The 20,408-nt window shown below is 35.2% G+C and overlaps 3 protein-coding genes across 3 annotated transcripts; 1 reads left to right on the forward strand and 2 right to left on the reverse strand.

Annotated features, from left to right (window-relative positions):
• Window positions 1–2,393: 2,393 nt before the first annotated feature.
• Window positions 2,394–5,955, reverse strand: LOC110727373 (1,2-dihydroxy-3-keto-5-methylthiopentene dioxygenase 1-like). The gene is made up of 5 exons (XM_021906937.1): window positions 5,651–5,955; window positions 5,430–5,517; window positions 5,242–5,336; window positions 2,903–3,142; window positions 2,394–2,724 (listed from the first exon to the last, which is right to left on the reverse strand). Exons 1-5 carry the CDS (start codon window positions 5,660–5,662, stop codon window positions 2,596–2,598), a joined length of 564 nt encoding a protein of 187 aa, XP_021762629.1. The 5' UTR covers window positions 5,663–5,955; the 3' UTR covers window positions 2,394–2,595.
• A 1,377-nt stretch (window positions 5,956–7,332) lies between these two features.
• On the forward strand, window positions 7,333–12,100 carry LOC110727374 (beta-glucuronosyltransferase GlcAT14A-like). Its single transcript, XM_021906939.1, has 4 exons — window positions 7,333–8,298; window positions 9,051–9,126; window positions 9,222–9,337; window positions 11,167–12,100. Exons 1-4 carry the CDS (start codon window positions 7,743–7,745, stop codon window positions 11,664–11,666), a joined length of 1,248 nt encoding a protein of 415 aa, XP_021762631.1. The 5' UTR covers window positions 7,333–7,742; the 3' UTR covers window positions 11,667–12,100.
• A 5,417-nt stretch (window positions 12,101–17,517) lies between these two features.
• On the reverse strand, window positions 17,518–19,140 carry LOC110727375 (protein PAM71-homolog, chloroplastic-like). The gene is made up of 6 exons (XM_021906940.1): window positions 18,952–19,140; window positions 18,352–18,417; window positions 18,219–18,269; window positions 18,029–18,133; window positions 17,882–17,947; window positions 17,518–17,753 (listed from the first exon to the last, which is right to left on the reverse strand). The coding sequence occupies exons 1-5, from the start codon at window positions 19,123–19,125 to the stop codon at window positions 17,882–17,884; spliced, it is 462 nt and encodes a 153-aa protein (XP_021762632.1). The 5' UTR covers window positions 19,126–19,140; the 3' UTR covers window positions 17,518–17,753.
• Window positions 19,141–20,408: the final 1,268 nt, after the last annotated feature.

Genomic DNA, 20,408 nt, shown 5'->3' on the forward strand with positions numbered 1-20,408 from the left:
CCTGGATGCCGAAGCCATGCTTCGGCCAGAGGTACTGGCCTCAGCTGAATCCTTGGGTGGACAGTTGGACAAAGGCACTACCCTCAACCCACCGCCACTAGAAGTGGCGGCCTGAGCGACCCCAGCGTTAGGGTTTTGGTCGCTGAGAGGTGGCATCATCGCCAAAGGGCGATTCCGCCTCAGAATTAGCTGCGGCACCTCCTCCTCTTCCTCCTCGGCACTTGACTCGGGCCTGACAGGTTCTTTCCCACGGTTGCCGGCCATTTTCAGTTGGACGGAAGTTCGAAAAGTTTGAAAAAAAGGGAAAAGGAAAGATATTTCAAGAAGCAAAGAAAACCGAAGCAAATTGCTAAAAAATTACCTTCTTCAGACTCGGAATTCGCCGATCTACAAGCTCGGAGAATCGGATTTTGAGTTTAGGGCTTCGGATTGCAAGAAAATAGCGAGAGAAAAATTAAGGTGTTGCGCGTGTTTGGGAGACAATTGGATTTTGAGTGGCGAAGTGAAGATTAAGGGAATTCAAAACACTCTTAAATATATTTTGGGATGCAATTTCCGGAATTAAAGAGCAATAACCACCCACTAAACACTATTTCAATTCGTGGCTACTCAAATTCTTCCCACTTAATTGCAACCGCAAAATTAACTTCCCACTAAATTCTTTCCACTTCCCCATTACTCTCAATTAACTGTCATTGAAGTTAGTTAAGTGCAAATTAACGGTTATTAAACCGTACAAATTCCTCAAACAAAATTCAAATTATTTTCATTTATTTTCCCCTAAATCTCTCGGCAGCTGAAAACCCGACCCGTTATCCCCACGAATCGGGTTTGCGGGGCAAGTTGTTTGGGGTCCAAATAACTTGTATTTGGGCCCAGTCCACAAATGAAAATAAACAAAGCCCAATAGGCAAGGTCTAACCCTCTAACACATATGCCAAGTCAAAGTCAGCGGGGCCCAATCAGATGGCAGCCCAACTGATTCCTCAAGCCCACTCCATTCAATTGGAGTAAGGTATAAATACTCTCATTTTGCCTCACTTACTTTCATTCACAGATATTGCCTCAAGCAACAAACACTCTTGCATAGCAATTCTCTCTCCTTTTTACACTCGTACTGACTTCGGCATCGGAGGGGCCTTCCTCGGCACAACCCCCGAGGCCAGTTTAAGTTTGCTTAGCTGTGCAGGAAATCCCCAATTCGGTCATCACTCGAATTGGGCCTCATCTCCACTCATCCAAAGGACCTGCCGAAGGTCCCATTGTTTTTACCGAAACAGAAGGTAAATACTTGTGTGGGGCTTGGTGGGGTTCGCCGGCAAGGGTATTTGCTAGAGGTGGCTGTGTTGGGGTGGCGCTAGCGGTGGTTTGGGCGGCGCGGAGGAGAAAGAAAGGAACACGAGAAGGAGAAAGAACGGGGCAGAGAAGAGAGGGAGGATGTGGGGGTGTTCGTCTGGCAGCGCAAGGCTGCGTGTGGCTAGGTTAGGTGGTCGGAGGGGCGGGGAAGGTGTGGAGGCGCCAAGGCGGTGGTGGCAGCGGGATTGAAGAAGCAAGGGGAAGGGGGTGGCTGCCATGGGCTGGTTGAGGATTTTTTTATTTTTTTTTTATTTTTGTTAATTTTGCTCAATAAGGTAGTGACAAGTGGACTCTTTAGTCAGAAAACAGGCCGGAATAAGGGAAGGGTGGTAATTCCTACTGATTTTGGGTTTTGCAGGTAGTTTTTTTTAATTTCGTAAAAAATGAGTGCTTTTTTAGAAAAGTGGGGTATTTAGGGGTGGTTATTTTTTACAATATATATATATATATATATATATATTTGTTGAAATGATAACTATTTATGATTATTAACAATTAAGATTGATCATTATCAATGTAGTAGTAGTGAATTTTCCTTTATGTTTTATTTATGGGAATTTTCCTTTTTATTTTGGTTAATTAAAAATATTTTCTAATTTATTTTTTCTAAACTTGATTGAACTTTTGATTGGAATGTTAATTTTTCATTACATCAGCTAATATGTCAATTACCTTCAATTATTTTTTTTTTCTTTTTTAAATTAAAAGAATATAATGAATAAAGACCTTTCTCACTTCACCTTAAAAAAATAATATTCAATTAAAATAATTTCATTTCAACAAAAATAATTTCATTAGTTCAGTAAAAATCAGTAACTTTAATGAGAAATATAATAGAGAATTAGTAAAAAAATAATTTCAGTTCAGTTAAATTAATTTACGTTCATCAAAAATAATAATTTAAGCTCCATAAAAGCAAGGTGAAGTGAACAGGGCCTATGGGGCATTATGGATAGTTCAACAACACCAACTTTTTTCTTCCCCCCTCTCCCCTTCCTTTATATAATAGAGATTAACAAGATACCAAAACATGCATATACTTAGAAAGTTTACAAATAGCAATATATAATAACGATAATTGTGTAGAATTTTTTACACTATTACTTCCTACTACTGTCCACAAAAAAGCAGCAATACACATTACAAGCAGCAATAGCTGTAGCATATCAATGATTACAGTCACAGAATACCTATATAATTTTGATACCCAAGAGCAACCACAAGGTATGGATCGAATGACTAGTAAGCAGAAACAGGCATCCTCGCTTTCTCTGCCAAATTCTTTACGTACTCCTTTCTAACTGGATGATCCTCCTGTGGCCGATTATATGGTGTCCACACTGGTTCTCCTATGAAAAGCCTCATCAACTGCATGTTGTTCATAAGTATTCTCATTAAAATTACAATCATATCAGCAATGTCCATGATCCTTTACTGGTAATAAAGAGAGACAGTAGGTAACAAAGAGAGGGATGCAAAGCTCAACAGTAGTGAGACTATATTGTCACACAAAATTACTACTGTATACTACTTAGTATATACTTGCCTTCACATAGTTAGAGGTGTCAAGAGTGAAACGATGGTAAATTCCAGCAGGAAGTATGATCATATCACCCTTTTTAAGCCAGATCCGAATCCAACGGTCTGCCTTATCTCGTACATCAAAGTAGCCACTTCCCTCCAAGCAATAGCGTATCTCTTCATCTGCATGTATGTGTTCTGTGAAGAAGTTCTTCAGCTTCTGCTCATAATTCTCCACCTTTTCAGGGCACAAATCAAGAATATCCTGCACATCAGAATAAATCGTATGAGCCCCTAGTCCCTACAGAGAAAACAACCCTTGATTTAATCGGAAAAGCATAAGATAGAGGATGTAAACTTTGCAAAAGTTGGGTTCAAGACATGAAGTTCCATAACTCTGGTTTCAAGATCTACAATATATTTTTCATCAGATTTATGAACCTTTGCAGTTTCTTAATCACATGAGGTATGAATCAAAAATTCAAAATGAATCTAAATTAATCAGTTAAATAAAAATAAGATTAAATAATAAAATACACAATTCCAACCTCTCCCCCACCCCACCCCCCCCACCCCACCCCACCCTTCTGAACAAAAAGTAAAACACAGCTGCTGATTGCTGGAGTTACGTCTGCCCAGCTGCCCTGTCCAGCATATGTCAACTCCAAGCCAAGTGCGCTAGGAAAAAAAAGACTCCTCATAAGTGTCATAAGAATAGCTAGCCATTTGCAGGGTTCGTGATGAATTTTTTTTTAATTACTGGTATGGCCAAGAGCACTTGTAATTGTCACTAGTAGGTGTGTTGTTTTGAGTTCAAATGTAAAATTCTACAGAAAAGGAAACAATAAGTTAATATGCAATTGCATTCTACTTAGCAGTACGTTAAAGCTTCACAACTGTTGAAGAGCAAGTCTTCCAAGGAAAGAAATAATAGCGGCTTAGGCTCTTAGTCGTAGCAGTGTAGCTCCATACTTATGCTGAGAAGAAAAGAAACAAGAGAGCTGGTGGTGAAGACTGAAGAGCATCATCCAGCTGATTCAATCAGATGTCAATGTGTAAAACACTATATTATTGAGCAAAGAGCTCAGCAGAAATTGGAGAGATTTAGATTTTTACCTTGCTAAATTGGGACACCCTTTAATTTTCCCCCTATATTATAGATTTTGTACAACAACATTATACCATGTTAGCTAAGTACCAAGGACAACACACTTGATACAAATTGATATCATAGATGGATATCCTGCAGCATATTACAAAATTTACAGTACTCGCTACAGATTCACATGTAAAACCAGAATCATGAACTGCAGAGTACATAGTAACTCTTAACAAATTTAGAACAAAGTCGAATTTCTATTATTCTCTCTAGATTGTGCTTCAACTCCTCGCACCTTGACACCTACACTGCTACACACTCCTACAAACATACTAGTAAATCAACTCTTACATTCAAGACCTCAACCTTAATCTAAGCACTGAACCCAATGTAACTCCTAACTCTCAACATCCTAATCAGCACAATTAGCTAAAATTTTAAATACTACCTCCGTTTCAAATTATGTGCAATATTTACTAAAAACGAATGCTATTAATTATGTGCAACAAATGTTTTCTTTCATTTTTAAGTTGTCATTTCCTCTATCTCTTTCCTCATCACATGCATCTATATCTTTCTCTCTTCATTTAACACTCAAACAAATTTTACCTAGGAGTCCGTGTCAAGGCCTTTATTGCACATAACATGAAACGGAGGTAGTAGCATTTTTGCTTATATTACTTCTAGCAATCAACCCAATCTCATGTTGATTATCCCATAAAATTATTCGTAACCCACAATCTTGATGCAACATCAAAAAACAGATTGGAGCCAACTATCAATTATGCGATACATATACTCACCGAATTTCCAATCCAATAAGATCAACATCATTCCAGTATTTTTTAGTTTTGGTATTTTTTTTTATTTGCACTCAAAATCCATTATGGAACAATAATTTAGAAAACGCGACAACATTTTCCAAACATTCATTAATAGTACCTCCATTTTCCCCTGTTTGTCACATTTACCATTCATGTGGTCAAACAAAAAAAAAAATCATATCATATCATGAGTTAAACTCAAACATAATTGGTACATAAGAAGAAATATGATCAGGTCCGACTGAATTTATATTCAAAATATCAACTATTTATAAGTTACACTAGTATAACTTGTAATCACCAGTAATTAAATACTTCATATATTATAATTCAATCACGTGTATTGAAAACTATGCAAAAATAAAATGGAACAAAAACGTAAGATGTAACAGAGGCAGTAGTATAAGTGACTATTATTTCCGATATAGGGAGCAAACTTACCATATAGTTGTAACCCCTCTCATCTCTAATCTTCTTTAATTCAGGATCATTTTCATAGTCCTTAGCATTCAATTTCCAGTGTAAAACACCAATTTCTGCAACAAACCCCATTTATAACATCAATAAAATCCCAAAAATTCCCAGAAAAAAATAGAAAAAAAAAAAAATGAGAGGGAGAATTAACAGACCGGAAAGGGTATCAAGGGAGACAAATTCTTTTGGGTTTCGATGATGAGGAAGCCTTGGGTCCTCATTACTTTCATCCATATACCAAGCCTTCAAATTAATATTAATAATTAATTAAATCACATATTATTAATTTGAGATTATATATACAATTAAAAGTAGTAATTAATCATAATAATCAAAGGGAAAAGGGGTATTAAATTTGACGATGAATATATCTCACCTCGATTGCCATAGCTTCAGTTGAGTTTTGTAGAGGTGGGTTGGTAAATGAAGTAGGTTGATATATTTAGAAAAATGGATTATTAATTTTAATTAAGCTGAAAAATAATATAGAGGGATTATAAAATGTGAAGAGCATGAAATGGGACAAAAACTTATGAAAGTGTGTGGTTAATGTGGTGCTTCTAGTTTCTACGTTTAAAAAATCAGGTAAGAAAGTTAGCATGATGACATTTGGATGCTTAAAATTTGTGGAGGCTTCGTTTTCTCATGATTAATTTTAGTAGATGGATTTAAAAATTTTAAATGGACGTCTGTCATGAAAATGAAATTTGGTTGTGCATTTTGCTTGAGTTTGAGCTTGAGCTTTTGAGGGATTGAAAATTAGAGAGAAAGAGATCCAACTATTAGCAAGTTAGTTTATCATTATTATATTAATGAGGTTTTGACCTAGTGGCAAAGATTGAGTGCCTATATATCATACAGGGTAAGTTATATGTTCAAACCTACTCCCATGATCGTGTAAGCTTAGCTATAGGCGTGTTCGACAAAATATAGTTGTAAAGGTAGTTATTAATTGTGAAGATAGATAATTAAGGTATGAGGGTTTATTGGTAAAATAGCGATTGACTATCTATTACATATAAAAATTCATATTTTTTCCTAAACCTATAAATTAAATTTTCAACAACTACCTCTAACTTTAAAATCTAATATTTCTAGCTTTTGATAAAAGCTACCTTCACCACTAAACACTACCTCAGCCACTATATTGCCATATATTTTTTTGAATTTGGTTTGACTAACCACTAAAAGCTACTCAAAAGCTAATGCCAAACACGCCCTATATTGTGTTTCAAGGAAGCAACACCTCAAATCTAATTTGTTTTAGAAGACTTTGGCATCCTTATTCTACAAGCTTTCCCTAACGCCGTCACGTAGTGCTCGCTGATAAATACGCTCGCCGATAAAGATAAGCTAGGGTTAGGATTTTAATTTGGGAGAAGATTGGGTGTTCTTGGCCATTAGTTTCTTTGTTCCTCAAGTGAGAAAAGATTTAATTTTCACATCTGATAATTTTTAGAGAATTTCGGCAACATGTCATAACTATATTTATCACCACCGTTCTAGGGTTTGTAAGTTTCATCGAACTAAGAATAAAGGTAAAGATTGGGTAGGGTTTTTGTTTTTTTTAGGGTGTTATAATAGCATTTTATCCTCCTATTACATATATTCTCCTTGTTTTAATCGGTTAGGTTCTAAGTTTTTTAATGCTTAGTTTTGTTTAGACTTGGGCTTTTCCCTTAAACCTATAGTCTAGCTGACTGGCTTGCATGCCTAGAGCTTCAAGGGTCGGGGTCAATGTAGGTTGGGTTAAAGATGATCACATTTTGTAGGGTTAAAAGCGAGTTAGGCCGATGCATGTACAAGATCTAAAATATATATAGTCATGTAAAATCTTATTAAAATCATCTTAATGAATTACTTTTTAATATTAATTTATTACAATTTATACTACTCTATAATTGACAATTAATGTTTTTTTAAGGACGATAATTAAAGATATCACTATCAAAATTCCGCATCAAAAAGTACTAAAAGCATAAATGTAACAATTAGGGACTTAATAAAGACGTGAGGGAGCACCTAATAGTTAGAAGCTCACCAATAACATCACTTTCACCTTGTTAATTCATTCCAATCTAACCACCTTTCTTGCCTCCTTAATCTTTACCCATCCTCCACTTAAACACTACTAATAAATCAATAAATGGTAATCACATCATCTAATCAAAATCATGTAAATAAAATATCTTCCTAATATCTAACCTTCCTAAAACACACCAAAAACTCCCCATCTTAGATCTAATAATCTCAAACATCCTAAAAATCAATAATTACTCCGTTATTTTTCATTTCGATACACAAACATACACGAAAGCATAATAATCCCCCCATCTCAAAGACGAACCATCCCTATGGCCCTATAGCACCATTAATCCCATTATAAACACGCCAAAACAACATAACCATCTTGTACCAAAAGAACCAAAAATTAGAAACTTTTTTAAAAAAACACAACAACAACAACAATGTTGCAAAACCAACAACCACCATCACCACCACCAAGAGACAACTCCACAACCTTCTACTTCATAGCAGCCTCCTTCATTTTCTCTCTCCTCTTCTTCATCTCAACCACCACAACAACCACCACAACCGCCGCAACATCACCTGACCCACGCCTCTTTCCCAACCCTCAATATGTCCTCAACAACCCCAACTCACCCCCACTTCCTTCTGTCCCTTCAATTGCTTACTTCATCACCGGATCATCCGGTGACTATTCTAGAATCTTCCGGCTTCTTCTCTCTATTTACCACCCTAAAAATCTTTACTTGCTTCATCTTGACCGTTTTGCCCCTCAGTCTGACCGTGACCGTTTGTCTCTTAGGGTGCACGGCCTGCCCGTGGTCAAAGCTGCCCGGAATGTCCATGTTATTGGTAATGCTGATTTTGCTTACCCTAGAGGATCTTCCCCTATTGCTTCTTTGCTTAGGGGTGCTTCTATTTTGCTTAGGTTGAATTCTAATTGGGATTGGTTCATCAATTTATCTGCTCATGATTATCCCCTTGTTACTCAAGATGGTAAATTTCTACCTTTTGAATTTTAAATTTTTGTGGATTTTGCTTGGATGTTTGATTTACTAATGTTTTTTGTGATTTAATAATGGTTGATCTTGTGATTTATTGTTATTGGGTTTTCTCTGATTTGCTGCATTGATTGTTAATTTGGTCTAAGATACTAGTTTTGCTTTTTAAGCGCTAGGAAGTCGCAAAGAGTAGTGATGTAGATGGAATATGATCCGACGTTTTGTGTATTACCTTAGGACTTGAATTGACTAAGATACTAAGGTTTTGAAGTGTAGTTTTGTTGGGATTTCTCTGATTAGCTGCATTGATTGTTGTGTTGGGTGTATTGTCAGATACTAGGTTTGTTTCTTTTTTTTTTTTTTTTTTTTTTTTTTTTTTTTTTTTTTTTATGATCACATAGAGAGTCCCAAAGAGCAGTGATATAGACGGTATTTGATTATGGGGTGTTGGCTATTACACCCTGACTTTTACCCAGACTTTTGGTTTTGTTCAAATTTGCTGCTCATTTCGCGGTTCATTACCTAAAGATTACAACTTTGTGACAATTCTAGTTACATTGGATGAGGAGACTGTCGTTATCTTATTGATGTGTAATTTGGTTCAAGTTTTAATGTTAAACACTGATTGAGAATGTGGGTCTTTCAGGGTTTTGTTGCATATATGCCCTGATTGATTTGATAATTTGGTTCAAGTATTCAAACTTCTATTTAATTTTGATTTTGTTGTTATGATTCACATTTATCCAGATTTGTTGCACATATTGTCATACACGCCAAAAGACCTTAACTTTGTGAATCATACCAGCTACATTGGATGGAAAGAGTTAGTTACTTTCACTTGTTTTACATGATTCATTTGTTTGGTTGTTGATTAATTCCATTCACTTTTAGTAACTCTGGTTTCATGTGGCATTTTAGAGCTCGAAGGATGAAACCCATCATTGTGGATCCTGGACTTTATCTTGCAGAAAAGACTGGGATGTTTTATGCCACTCAAAAGCGGGAATTTCCCAGTGCTTATCAGTTGTTCTCAGGTGAGTCTGCAGCATCACTTGCATATTTCCAGAGCTCAAATACTAGTAAAAATTAAATCTAGTGCTCTTGGTTTGAGCTATTATAGATTTTCTTTCCTTTGAATTGCAAACCTTAGTCTATCGCTGCCTTAGTTGTTTTGTACTTCCGCCCCCCCCCCCCCACACACACACACTCACACTCACTCTCTTGAAAGAAGTACATAATGGGATTTAGTTTTGGTTAATTGAAGCTTCATAAGGGATCTCTTTCCTGCATTGTCTGTCTTTCCTCTGATGTTGCCAGATAATCAGGGCAAGAATCAGGGATAAGTATTGAAGCTTTGGTAGTATTCGTATTTTTTGAGAAAAGTTACTTGAGATTTTAGGCCAGAAAGTGGTTACATAGCTAGGACTCAAGGACTTAATAGCGGCTTGTTTGGATAATATTTTAGGAAGGGAATGAAGAAAACTGGGAGGGGAGCGGAAGGAAGAAAATCTGAGGGGAAACGAACTTTTTTGTCTTATTATAGAGAACAGTTCATCCATTTGAACTTGCTTTTCTTCATCAACAGAAGAAGAAAACCCACCAAATTGGAGCCCCAAAAAATTTGATTCTTTATCATTTACTACTGCCTACAACACCACAAGATCCTTTGCCACTTCCACAAAGACATTCACCTGAAGGTGAAGTTCATCATCAATCTCCTACCGCCAACAACACCACAAAATACTACCATTGCTGATGGCTGGGTGTGATAAAAAGTTTTCTTCACTCCTGAAATAGTTGTTAGTCTCTTAACTGAGGTTTAAGATATGTAGGTAGTTTCATCTTCAAAATTCTTGATTTGAAATTGGGGAAGTCATGAAAATTAAGAATGTCAATTATAAATCTAGGTTTCACATCTAAGAGAGACAAAGACAAAAAAAATGAAAAAGGGGTTATTTTTTTGGAAGAACTCAAGTGTTAATGGGAGAAAATTAAGATGTTGGTAAAGGTAATATTGTCGTTTCATGTTAATCGAATGTCTTATTCCCATTTTCTTTCCACATCTTCCCAATTTTGGAGAATTTTGTTTCTCAGAGAATATATAAACAAATTTCCTCCATTTTCCTCCCTTTCATATCTCTCACCTACATAATATACCATCCAAATTAGGGAAATTACATCCCTTATCCCTCTATCCAAACAATGTTCCCGTAAAGGGGATCATGTGAATTGACTTTAGATCCATAATCGGGGTACCTTCTGTCTGGTCTCAACTCTTATTAGACTTTCCTTGATCCTGATGTATGATATTCTCCAAAATGAGACTGATGCTATGGATGGTGATAATTATTGTTTACTTACTACATTTGTTCCCCTTTCCCTCCCTGTTCTTTTGTCAAAGTGTCTAGGCCTCTAGGATAAGCATTGAGAACTGCAAATTAAAAACACCTTCCCTCTGACATATACCTATTTGGCTATTTACTTGCTGCATGATGCCATGAACGGATGAATTATCTTGTACATTATTGTAGGTGCAACTAGGAGCATTGGCTCTTTGACATTTGTGCTGGAATGGCTTATATTCTGAATATTTTATTGATGGCATTTTTCTTGTTTAACTATATGAAAGTGATGAAACTGAAAGCTGTTTGTTTATTCATCTATTTCATCCCCTAATTTTCCCGATTTTTATTATAAATCGATGAGAAACTACAAAAAATATAGATGGAAATCTTTTCAACAGTTTTTTGTTCAGAATATGTCAAAGAAACTGCATCTTCTTCTGGCCTATTAAGCAATAAAAAAATTCACCAGAATTTCTGAGTAATGAATCATCAGCTGATAATTGGTGTTCTTTGTGCAGGTTCACCAACCTCTGTTTTGAATCGGAAATTTGTTGAATTCTGTGTTCTGGGATCAGATAACTTACCAAGAACTTTACTGATGTACTTAGCAAACTCCCCATCATCTTTATTGAGCTATGTACCAACCGTTGTTTGCAACTCACCAGAGTTCAAAGAGAGTGCTGTAAACCATAATTTACAGTATGCATCTTCAAATGATAGTCCCAGACACCTGAATGGCTCTGACTTAAAAGACATGCTACAGAGTGGATCAGCATTTGCCACACAGTTTCGTCCGAATGACCCAATACTTGATCGTATCGACAGAGAAATTCTTGGGCGGAGACGTGGGAGTGTTGTGCCTGGTGGATGGTGCGTTGGTGAGAGGAACAACACTTGTGGTGAATGGGGTGATGCAGACATCTTGAGGCCGGGTCCTGGAGCTAAGAGATTTGAAAGACGTGTCACTGAGCTGCTTAAAAATGGGACATTCCGAACTCAGCAGTGTTTGATTGAATAAATTCTTTACCCTATTTATCACACAATTTTCACCTGAATGACACGTTAAGGAATGAAAAAATATTTCATGAGAGCTTATTCAGCTTCCGCCTATAGAAGCATTTTTTTCCTCGGCTCATCTTAGCTCTGCTCTGAGGTTTTTATAACTGTCAATGCTGCATCAGAGAAGTGGGTTAGACGATTAGTGGTTAATTGTAATGTTGTAACATTAGGTGTCCAAGCCTTTGTGGTTTGTTGGGGTTGTAATTGTTGTACGAACCCAATTGGTTGGGGTTAGCTGCTCTAGACAGTCATGACTTGCTGGCGTTAGTTGCCTTTTCTTCCTTTAACTCTACCAATGCGCTATGACCCTGAAGATGCAGGGGATGTAATTGCTGTAAAGTAAATTAACTTTTTTTTTGTTTAGTTGAGAGGGCTGATTATGTTGTACTTAAATGATGCCTCTAGTTCCTCGATTGGCACCTGAGTTTTCTTGACTACGAGTAATTGTTTGCACATATTGTTGCATCATATTTTGGTGATGAGAAAAATCTGCTTACAATGAACAATTGACTTTAATTTTGACTTAACTTCCTGCCGAAACTACTCAAAAACTTCCACATTCTCTATAATCAAGCTAATAGTTGTTTTCTGTAGCAATCAGAAAGGCTTGACCTCAAGTCTGAATCTCAAAACTAGGAAACCTATTCTCAAAATCTAAAGTATGCTCCCAAGTAGCTTGAGATTCAAGACAACATTACATTACTAAAATACTAAGCAATGGATTTCAGCAACATTGTAATCGCGATGCTTGACCATCCACCCATCCAAGATAGTTATAGATACCATCAGTTCAGAAGAATACTTATCATGAAACATGAAGGATGCATTGTTGTAAGAATAAAATCTCTCAACTGTTTCAATTGTGAATCATGAAAGGCTAGATGAAGTATTCCCGGACCTTCATTTATAGCTTTATTACTTATTATGGACCAAATACTTGGATGATAAAAAATTCTTTGGTCCCATTCTTCGCTCAGCTGTGTCCATATGAGTGTTGTTTCGAGTATAATCACCAAATCAAGAGTTTATTTCTTGACTAGTCAGGAACATCTTAGGCTTGAATCATGATCACCTAATATAGTTAACTAAGCTCGAGGGGTGTCTAAGAATACTCGAAGTTAGTTACGAGTTCTTGAGAAAGAAAAACGCTTGTAATCTTTCTCGATAAGTACGAACAAATAGAAAAATTGAACATACCTTGGTCCTTGGGATTTGCTCCTGAGCACTATTTATAGTAGCTATAAATATATTAGTTATGGGTTTAGGACCTCTTGACCATTGGGGCATAGTATTGCTTCCCAAACTCGTTGGAAAAGCCCAATACATGCCATTTTGGACTGCAAATTTTTAGATGAACTCTGCTTCACCTATTTTTAGGTGGTCCACCACTCCAAAATTACATTGTATTATATTAAGTTGGGGTTTTTCCTTCTCCTCCAACCTGATTATTTACTTTCTAGATTTTTTACACATTTATACCACAATTCTGAAAGTGAGGGATAGCTCAGATGGTTAGAGTTCTCCTCTCGGTTTTAGGTAATTTTGGGATCGAATCTCATCACTCATCACTCGCCCTTGTGGCTCTCTAAACAACAAAAAAGTACCTCAATCTCTCTTCTCCTCACACTACTAAAAATTTCCTCATCTTGTTCTCTTCTTTCTCTTTCAATAATTTCTAGAAATCAAATTCAAATTTCTTTTTGTCCAACCTTCGATTTAAAGAATTAAATCTTTGTTAATGGAGCTAGTCTCTACAACGAAGTGAAGCCGAAAATGGCAATTTTGGCGAGAAGGTGGTTAAGACGGTGGAGAAGATCATTTTCTGATGAGATTCCGTTGTTTAAATCGCCATCGCTAGGTTAGAGGATGAGTTTTAGAATATCTTTTGTTAATTGTTATGCCAAATTCATCTTTGAACTCTTCATATAGTTGGTGTAGCTAAGTCAAAATTATTTATGATGTTTTGATCTAGTTAGATTTAATCAATGCTTGAGTTTGTGTGATATTTGTGTATTTTATTATGAAAAAATCTATATTTGGTTACATTTTGGTATTTTTGAACATTTTAAGTTAAAAATATGAACATATGATACGTTTCCTATAAATATTTATTTTTATCGATATATATTTTTGGAATTTTGAACATCTTAATTATAATTCTGAACATGTGATTCATTTCTTATGAACTTTTATTTTTGTTTTAGATCTATGTATTTTTAATCATTTTTAAAATTTTGGCATTTTGTAATTTATAATTTATATATCTAAACATTTGATTATTTGCATACAAAAGTTTATTTTGTTTTCGATTTATGTATTTTTAAAACATTTTTAATATTTGTAATTATGAACATATTATGTTAGATATCTGGACATGTATATCTTTTTTATGAACATTTGAGTTAGATTATTATATAAACATAAGTTAATTTGGGTTAAGGACTTATGAACCTCAATTGGAATTTGATATATAAAATGAACAATTAGTATTTTTCAAATGAACATTTAGCACATTATAATGAACATAAAAGAATTTATAATGAATTAATATGATCTATTTTTCGTTAACAATTATATATATAAAATTTTAAACTATAGTTTCTGAAGATAAATATATAAAATATGAATATGACACTATTAGAATTTGAACATATTATTTTTGAAAATAAACATTGAAATTTTTAAATATAATCATTACACTATTTTACAATGAGCATCAATAAATATGAACATGACACTACTCGAATTTGAACATATATTATTTGAAAATAAACATTGAAATTTTAAATATGAACACAACACTATTTTATAATGAACTTCAATTTTTTGAAAGAATTTAGTCTGATTCGATATAATTCAATACTTTTGTAATATAAACTGAACATTTAGTGCATATAAATTGAACTTTTTTTATAAATATGAACTTATAAAATTGGATGTTTATGTTCATTTTTATAACTATAATGTGTAATGTTCATTGTCTTTACGTGCTCATTATTTTATTACTAATTGTTCATTATTTTTTTTTTACTAAATGATCATTTTATATGGCATGATCATATTCATTTCTAGCTTACTAATCGTTCGTTTTTTATTACTAAAATTACATGTTCATATTTTATTACTTAATGTCCATTTTTTTATGTGGCATGTTCATAATTTTTTTTTTACTAAATATTCATTTTTGGTAACGCGCATGTTAATATTTTTTTTTACTAAATGTTCATTATTTGTAATGTGTTCATATTTTTTTTTATTAAATGTTCATATCATAAACGTTGTGCACCTAGTACCAGGGTGCATCAAATAAACATTGATGTTCCTCACTCTCATTATTGATTTGTGCTTTTTCATTTTTCAAAAACCAAATGCAGTCATTTTCTTTTTCTATTTCCTCTCACAAACACCATTATCAATCTTCAAAAAATTTAAGATATCAAATTTGTGGTATCAAAAACTACTAAACCATGGATATTCAACAAAAAAATCCAAGGTGAAAAAAAGAACTGTAATAATAACCTTTACAGAAAGGTAATTTTACTATTTTCTTCTATATTTTATAATACTAGAGCAAAATTAGTATTAATCTGAACATTATGAATATACTCTTCAATAGCTAATTATTCACAAATTTGTTCTGAACATTATGAATATACTCTTCAATAGCTAATTATTCGGCTATTTCACCAAATGACATTGAACACTTTAATAATTCACCAAATGTCATCAAGGTTTTCAAAATTCACCAAATGCCATCGAGTTTTAAAAAAATTCACCGAGTGCCATTAATGACTGAAGACCGTTAACTCCGTTTAGTCATTAGGGTTTAATCATGACACATGTCATGATATGATTGGTTCAATTTTTTAAAAAAAATCTTAAAATAACAAAAAAAAATAGTCAACCGCTAGGGAGCCAGCCCCCTACCGCCGGGAAGGGGAAGGGAAGGGAGAAGCACAGCGAAGAGGAGAGCGAAAGTTTGGCAGCCTCCCAGCCATTCCCCTCCCCTTTTCAACTCCGGCAACCCCACCCAATACCCCATTCCCCTCCCCTTTTCGTTTTTCGGCCACCCCACCCAAAACACCCTTCTCCTCCCCTTTTCGTTTCCGGCCACCCACCCACACAACCCGACCCTTTTCGATTCGTGGGTGCTCGTTTTTTGGCTCAAATTCCGCTAGTTTTCTTTGCAATTTGTGTGTAATTTCTTCTTCTCATTGCAATGTAAGTATTTCCATGTATAATCCTTGCTTCATTGTCAAATTTCATGCAAATTTGTGAAAAATTTGAAAACCCCCTTTGAAAAATTGATTTGGGGCTTTCTCGTGTTATGCTTGTTTGATGAAATTGTTTGTCCCATGTTGTTGCATTCTTGACTGTGAGCATTTTGATAGTAATTTTGTAGAAAATGGTGAAGAAATGAGCATGTTATGTTCTTACCTTCGAGCTTGAACGTGGGTTTTAATGGTGGTGAAAAGATAACGGAGAGGGAATGAGGTAGGGGCAGGGCCGTCGACACGCTTGCCGATGAGGGTCGCCGGCGGTAGGGGCTTCGTTCTTCGGCGGCAGGGAGGGGTTTAGGGTGGGGTGGGCGGCCTAGCTGCCGATGAGGGTGGTAGAAGGGGTGGGGTGGTGGGTGGGGATTTGGTGGTTTTCTTTTCTTTTTTTATTCTTTTTTTTTTAATTTTTTTTTAAATATTTTTGGTTTTTTTTTTATTTTTTTTTAATTTTTGTTTAATAATTTTTTTTAAAAAACGGACCAATCATAAGGTGACACGTGGCAAGTGGTGGGGTCAACTGACGGCCAAACGACCGTCAGTCATTAATGGCACTCGGTGAATTTTTTTAAAACTCGGTGGCATTTGGTGAATTTTGAAACCTTGATGGTATTTGGTGAATTATTAAAGTGATTTGGTGAAATAGCCGCTAATTATTCAACAAATTTTCTCTAGTATTATGAAATATAGAAGAAAATAGTAAAAATTAAAACTCTTTGTTTGCACCTTGAATTTTTTTTGTTGAATATCCATGATTTAGTAGTTTTTGATAACACAAAATTTGAGATCTTAAATTTTTTGAAGATTGATAATGGTGTTCTTGGGAGGAAATAGAGAGATAATGTGGGCTGTTAGAGAGAAAAAATGACTACATTTAGTTTTTGAAAAATGAAAAAATACAAATCAATAGTGAGAGTGAGGAACCATATTACTTCCTCCGTTCTAATAATATTGCAACAACTGGACTTTTGCACTATTTATCATGCTTGTTTGACCACATGTTATGACTTATATAAGTAAAATATATTCATGTGGGATCTTGTTAGATTCGTCTCGTAAAATACATACACAATATCAACTTTTTATAATTTTTATGCTTATAGAATTATAGATATTTAACATATAAAATGTGAATTGAGATGTGTGATTTCATCCTTGTTACAATATTAATAGAATGGAGGAAGTATTACAGCTAGTCTCGAGACCAGCTAATAGTAAGCCTGACTCAGATTTCCACCTCAAACTTCCTACCAGACCTCCTTTTGATCAACAAGAGTTTTCACCTATAAATCTTGCGCCCTGTTCAAGTGGAATGGCAAAGTATTAATCATCTCTTCCCTTGTCCAAGCTTCTCTAATAAGGCCTTCACATTCTCATGTAACTCACAACCGTCGTGTATCAACTTAAGTGATTATGAGTTAAAATTGATTATGCCATGATCTAAACCTTGAAACCAGACATTCTAGCCAAAGCATTTGCCCCCATTTCCGAACACCACTTTAGTATTTGTTTTTTCATGGTAAATCATTATGTATACAAAAATGGTTGTCGCAAGATGGCAATTTAAATAAATGTCATACATAGGAAGGCACAAAAATTTTATTAGTAACAATGAATACCTATACTTCACAGGTTTCACTTTGTTTACCTAGTTATTGGAATTTGTCAAATTTCCTACTTAAGGTGCTCTGTAGCTGAATTGGCATGGCGTAACTTGTATGAACATTTCCAAGCTGGCTATAAAGCTGATAGATTCTACTTGCACGATCCAACTAATGTGTCAGTGGGGAGGAGTTCCTGATCTGGGGAACAAATCTTCTGAAGATTTCCTTTTTGAAGATAAACACTTTGAATATAATATCTTGGAAAATATCCTTCGACTCTGTTATGGCACGAGGAACTAAAAGAATCCAAAGAATGTTGCTACAGCAAAAAGAAGAAATAGGACTCCTCCCAAGTAGCCAACCTAAAGGGAAATATAGTGAGCATGATAAATAAGAGCAGCAAGATAGCACAATTTAACAGCAGAAACATTTCAGTGACCTACCAGCTTTTCAGAAATGTATTTGGCAAGAAATGCTCCTCCAAGAATTGCAACAGATGTGGCAACTAGGTGTCCCACTATGGCTCCACTTGCCACGCCCCATGGAGACTGAAAGTTAAGTAATTAAGATATAATTGTAAAACTTATGGATGCATACAAGTTTATACATATGAATGCTAGTTCTATATCGTACCTGTGCAGCACCAAGGGCGATGGTAGCAAGCATTGAGCGATCACCCCATTCCTTCAGAAACAAAAGTGTAAGCATGTTTCAGCAAAATGAAATTATTATAAATACAGCTACTTACGATCGATTATATACTCACTGCAAAGAACACAAGGCAGAATGACTTCCACATAATTTCAAATGGGTTTGTCAGTCGTTTTGAAGCCTGCACAGTAAAAATAGGCTCAGTCACTAATGCAATGATTATCATTACAACTTTTTCACCTTTTAGGATTTTTTTTAGGGAGGGGGGGGGGGGGGTAGGATGATTAGAGAAGTTTGGTTTTGCAGCAAGAACTCCATTGTGTCATTACAGTGAAGTTAATCCTCGGAGGGAGGGGGCTAATAAATTTATAAGATCTAATCTATATACTTGATATAGATTAAACAAAGTAAACGAAACAATGGTAAACCCAATAAAAAGTAGTGAATTTAATTTGTTATGTTCAAGCAAACAAAGTCCTAATTAGAAACTTTGAAGGAAAATATAATTAATTGGACACAATGGAGTCAAAGAGATTCACTTGAGAGCCTAAGGGTCCAGTACTAGAGCAATAAATTTATTAATTCAGAAATGGTGCAAATGAGACAGAGGTAATAGTAAGCTTAAAAAGAAGTGAGAGTTACGATGTTTTTTTAAGAATAAAAATATGCGATCTATAAGTATCGTGAAAATAAAATTCGGTGTTTTGAAATTCACCTTCACAAGCTCCTCAGCCTCAGTATATTCACCAAGTTCAGAGCCATCTTTATTTTCATCTTTGGAATCATCTGCTGGAAGGTCCCATGCATCTTTGATTGACTTCAAGCCAAAGAATAGCAGAAGAGTCACAACAGCATACTCTCCGATCGGAAGAGCTGAAAAGGAGACCATACATGATTAGCATCAAACATTTTATATGTTTAAAGAGCTCAATGCAAGAGTGACCTATTATCTAATATATACTCCTTCAAATGGAAATCTTCTACATTTTTTTAATTATGAAATCTCTCATCTTATGGTCCATACTCTCAAATTTTTCGTTACTTTTCTCTCACATCCCTTACTTTCTAATTAAAAATATACACCCACTATTCTCTCTCTAATAGAATGGAATGGATTGGGATCCCATACATAATGGTATGAATTTAGATTTTAGAATCTTAAGAGGGTGAGTTAGGTATGAGATTTTAGGGGGTTGGAATCGAGTTAGATACAAATATTATGATATTCCACATCATTAAATGCCCGACTGAACATTGGAATGGATTTGACATTATTCCAATCCATTCCAAAAGCCCCAATCAAACACCCCCTAAGTTGTCTATATAGGTAAGAAAAAGTAACAAGGAGCCATGAAGGTTTTTTTTTCCCCAAGTATAATCTAATATACATAATTAAAAAACTTGAACTACACTATGTTATGCGCACATATTAATACTATCTGAATATTATACTACCCACTAAAGACAGAATCACTAGTTGGGGCATTGAATGTGTGCAAAGCTGCAGTTATATGATCAGGCTCCAGGGAGCATTGAACATTAGTTCTTCTCTTGCTCTCTCTCAGCTCATCAGCTGAAGTCTGGAAATAATTGCTCAATGTGTTGCAGGTGATAAGGCAGATGAAGTCTTTCAGAGAAGAAGTGCATATTGCAATTAAGATTGCCAAAAAAACTAGTGCAACTAGTAATTTTATTTGATGGCTATGGCTGAAGCAATTTATAGCATTTGGGTCTGGAGGAATGCCATAATTATTAATAGAGTAAAAATGACTCCTACACAGAGATATAAAGAAGTCATTTGAGGAATCTAATGATAGTGAGAAATTGTATTTACTTTGATAGACCTTAGTATATCCTTAGATGCAATTAGCTTAGTTTTTATTGCTTTGTAGGAGTACAGTTATTACAAACCCATGTACACTATTGTAATAGGCTAGATCGAATTGGATAGGACCGGGACCAGTACATGCTCAGTTTCAACGAAACCGATCTTAGCACAAGCAATGTGGGTGATCAAGCCACCCAAGTAAATGGGACAGCAGTGAGGTGCCTTAGCTATCTCCTTATGGTGGACTGCAAGTTGGGGCGCAAAATTAATTTTGTATGGTTAGTTGTTCGGTAAACATAACTACCGAAAATGGCCAATTCCTCACTATGAACATTTTGAGGCTC

The sequence above is a fragment of the Chenopodium quinoa genome, unplaced genomic scaffold, assembly GCF_001683475.1.
Source record: "Chenopodium quinoa cultivar QQ74 unplaced genomic scaffold, ASM168347v1, whole genome shotgun sequence".
Classification (NCBI taxonomy): Eukaryota; Viridiplantae; Streptophyta; class Magnoliopsida; order Caryophyllales; family Amaranthaceae; genus Chenopodium; species Chenopodium quinoa.

What these genes read in the sequence shown, in the direction of transcription:
- LOC110727373 (XM_021906937.1), bottom strand. An exon ending in CTCCCTTGATACCCTTTCCG is followed by an intron (nt 5,337 to 5,429) that starts GTCTGTTAATTC and finishes GGTTTGTTGCAG; the next exon opens with AAATTGGTGTTTTACACTGG. An exon ending in AGAGGGGTTACAACTATATG is followed by an intron (nt 3,143 to 5,241) that starts GTAAGTTTGCTC and finishes TCTGATGTGCAG; the next exon opens with GATATTCTTGATTTGTGCCC.
- LOC110727374 (XM_021906939.1), top strand. Translation starts at nt 7,743, where the DNA reads ATGTTGCAAAACCAACAACCACCATCACCACCACCAAGAGACAACTCC. An exon ending in TCCCCTTGTTACTCAAGATG is followed by an intron (nt 8,299 to 9,050) that starts GTAAATTTCTAC and finishes ACATTTATCCAG; the next exon opens with ATTTGTTGCACATATTGTCA. An exon ending in TGCTTATCAGTTGTTCTCAG is followed by an intron (nt 9,338 to 11,166) that starts GTGAGTCTGCAG and finishes TTCTTTGTGCAG; the next exon opens with GTTCACCAACCTCTGTTTTG.
- LOC110727375 (XM_021906940.1), bottom strand. Translation starts at nt 19,125, where the DNA reads ATGGTCTCCTTTTCAGCTCTTCCGATCGGAGAGTATGCTGTTGTGACT. An exon ending in AGGCTGAGGAGCTTGTGAAG is followed by an intron (nt 18,418 to 18,951) that starts GTGAATTTCAAA and finishes TTTACTGTGCAG; the next exon opens with GCTTCAAAACGACTGACAAA. An exon ending in AATACATTTCTGAAAAGCTG is followed by an intron (nt 17,948 to 18,028) that starts GTAGGTCACTGA and finishes ATTTCCCTTTAG; the next exon opens with GTTGGCTACTTGGGAGGAGT.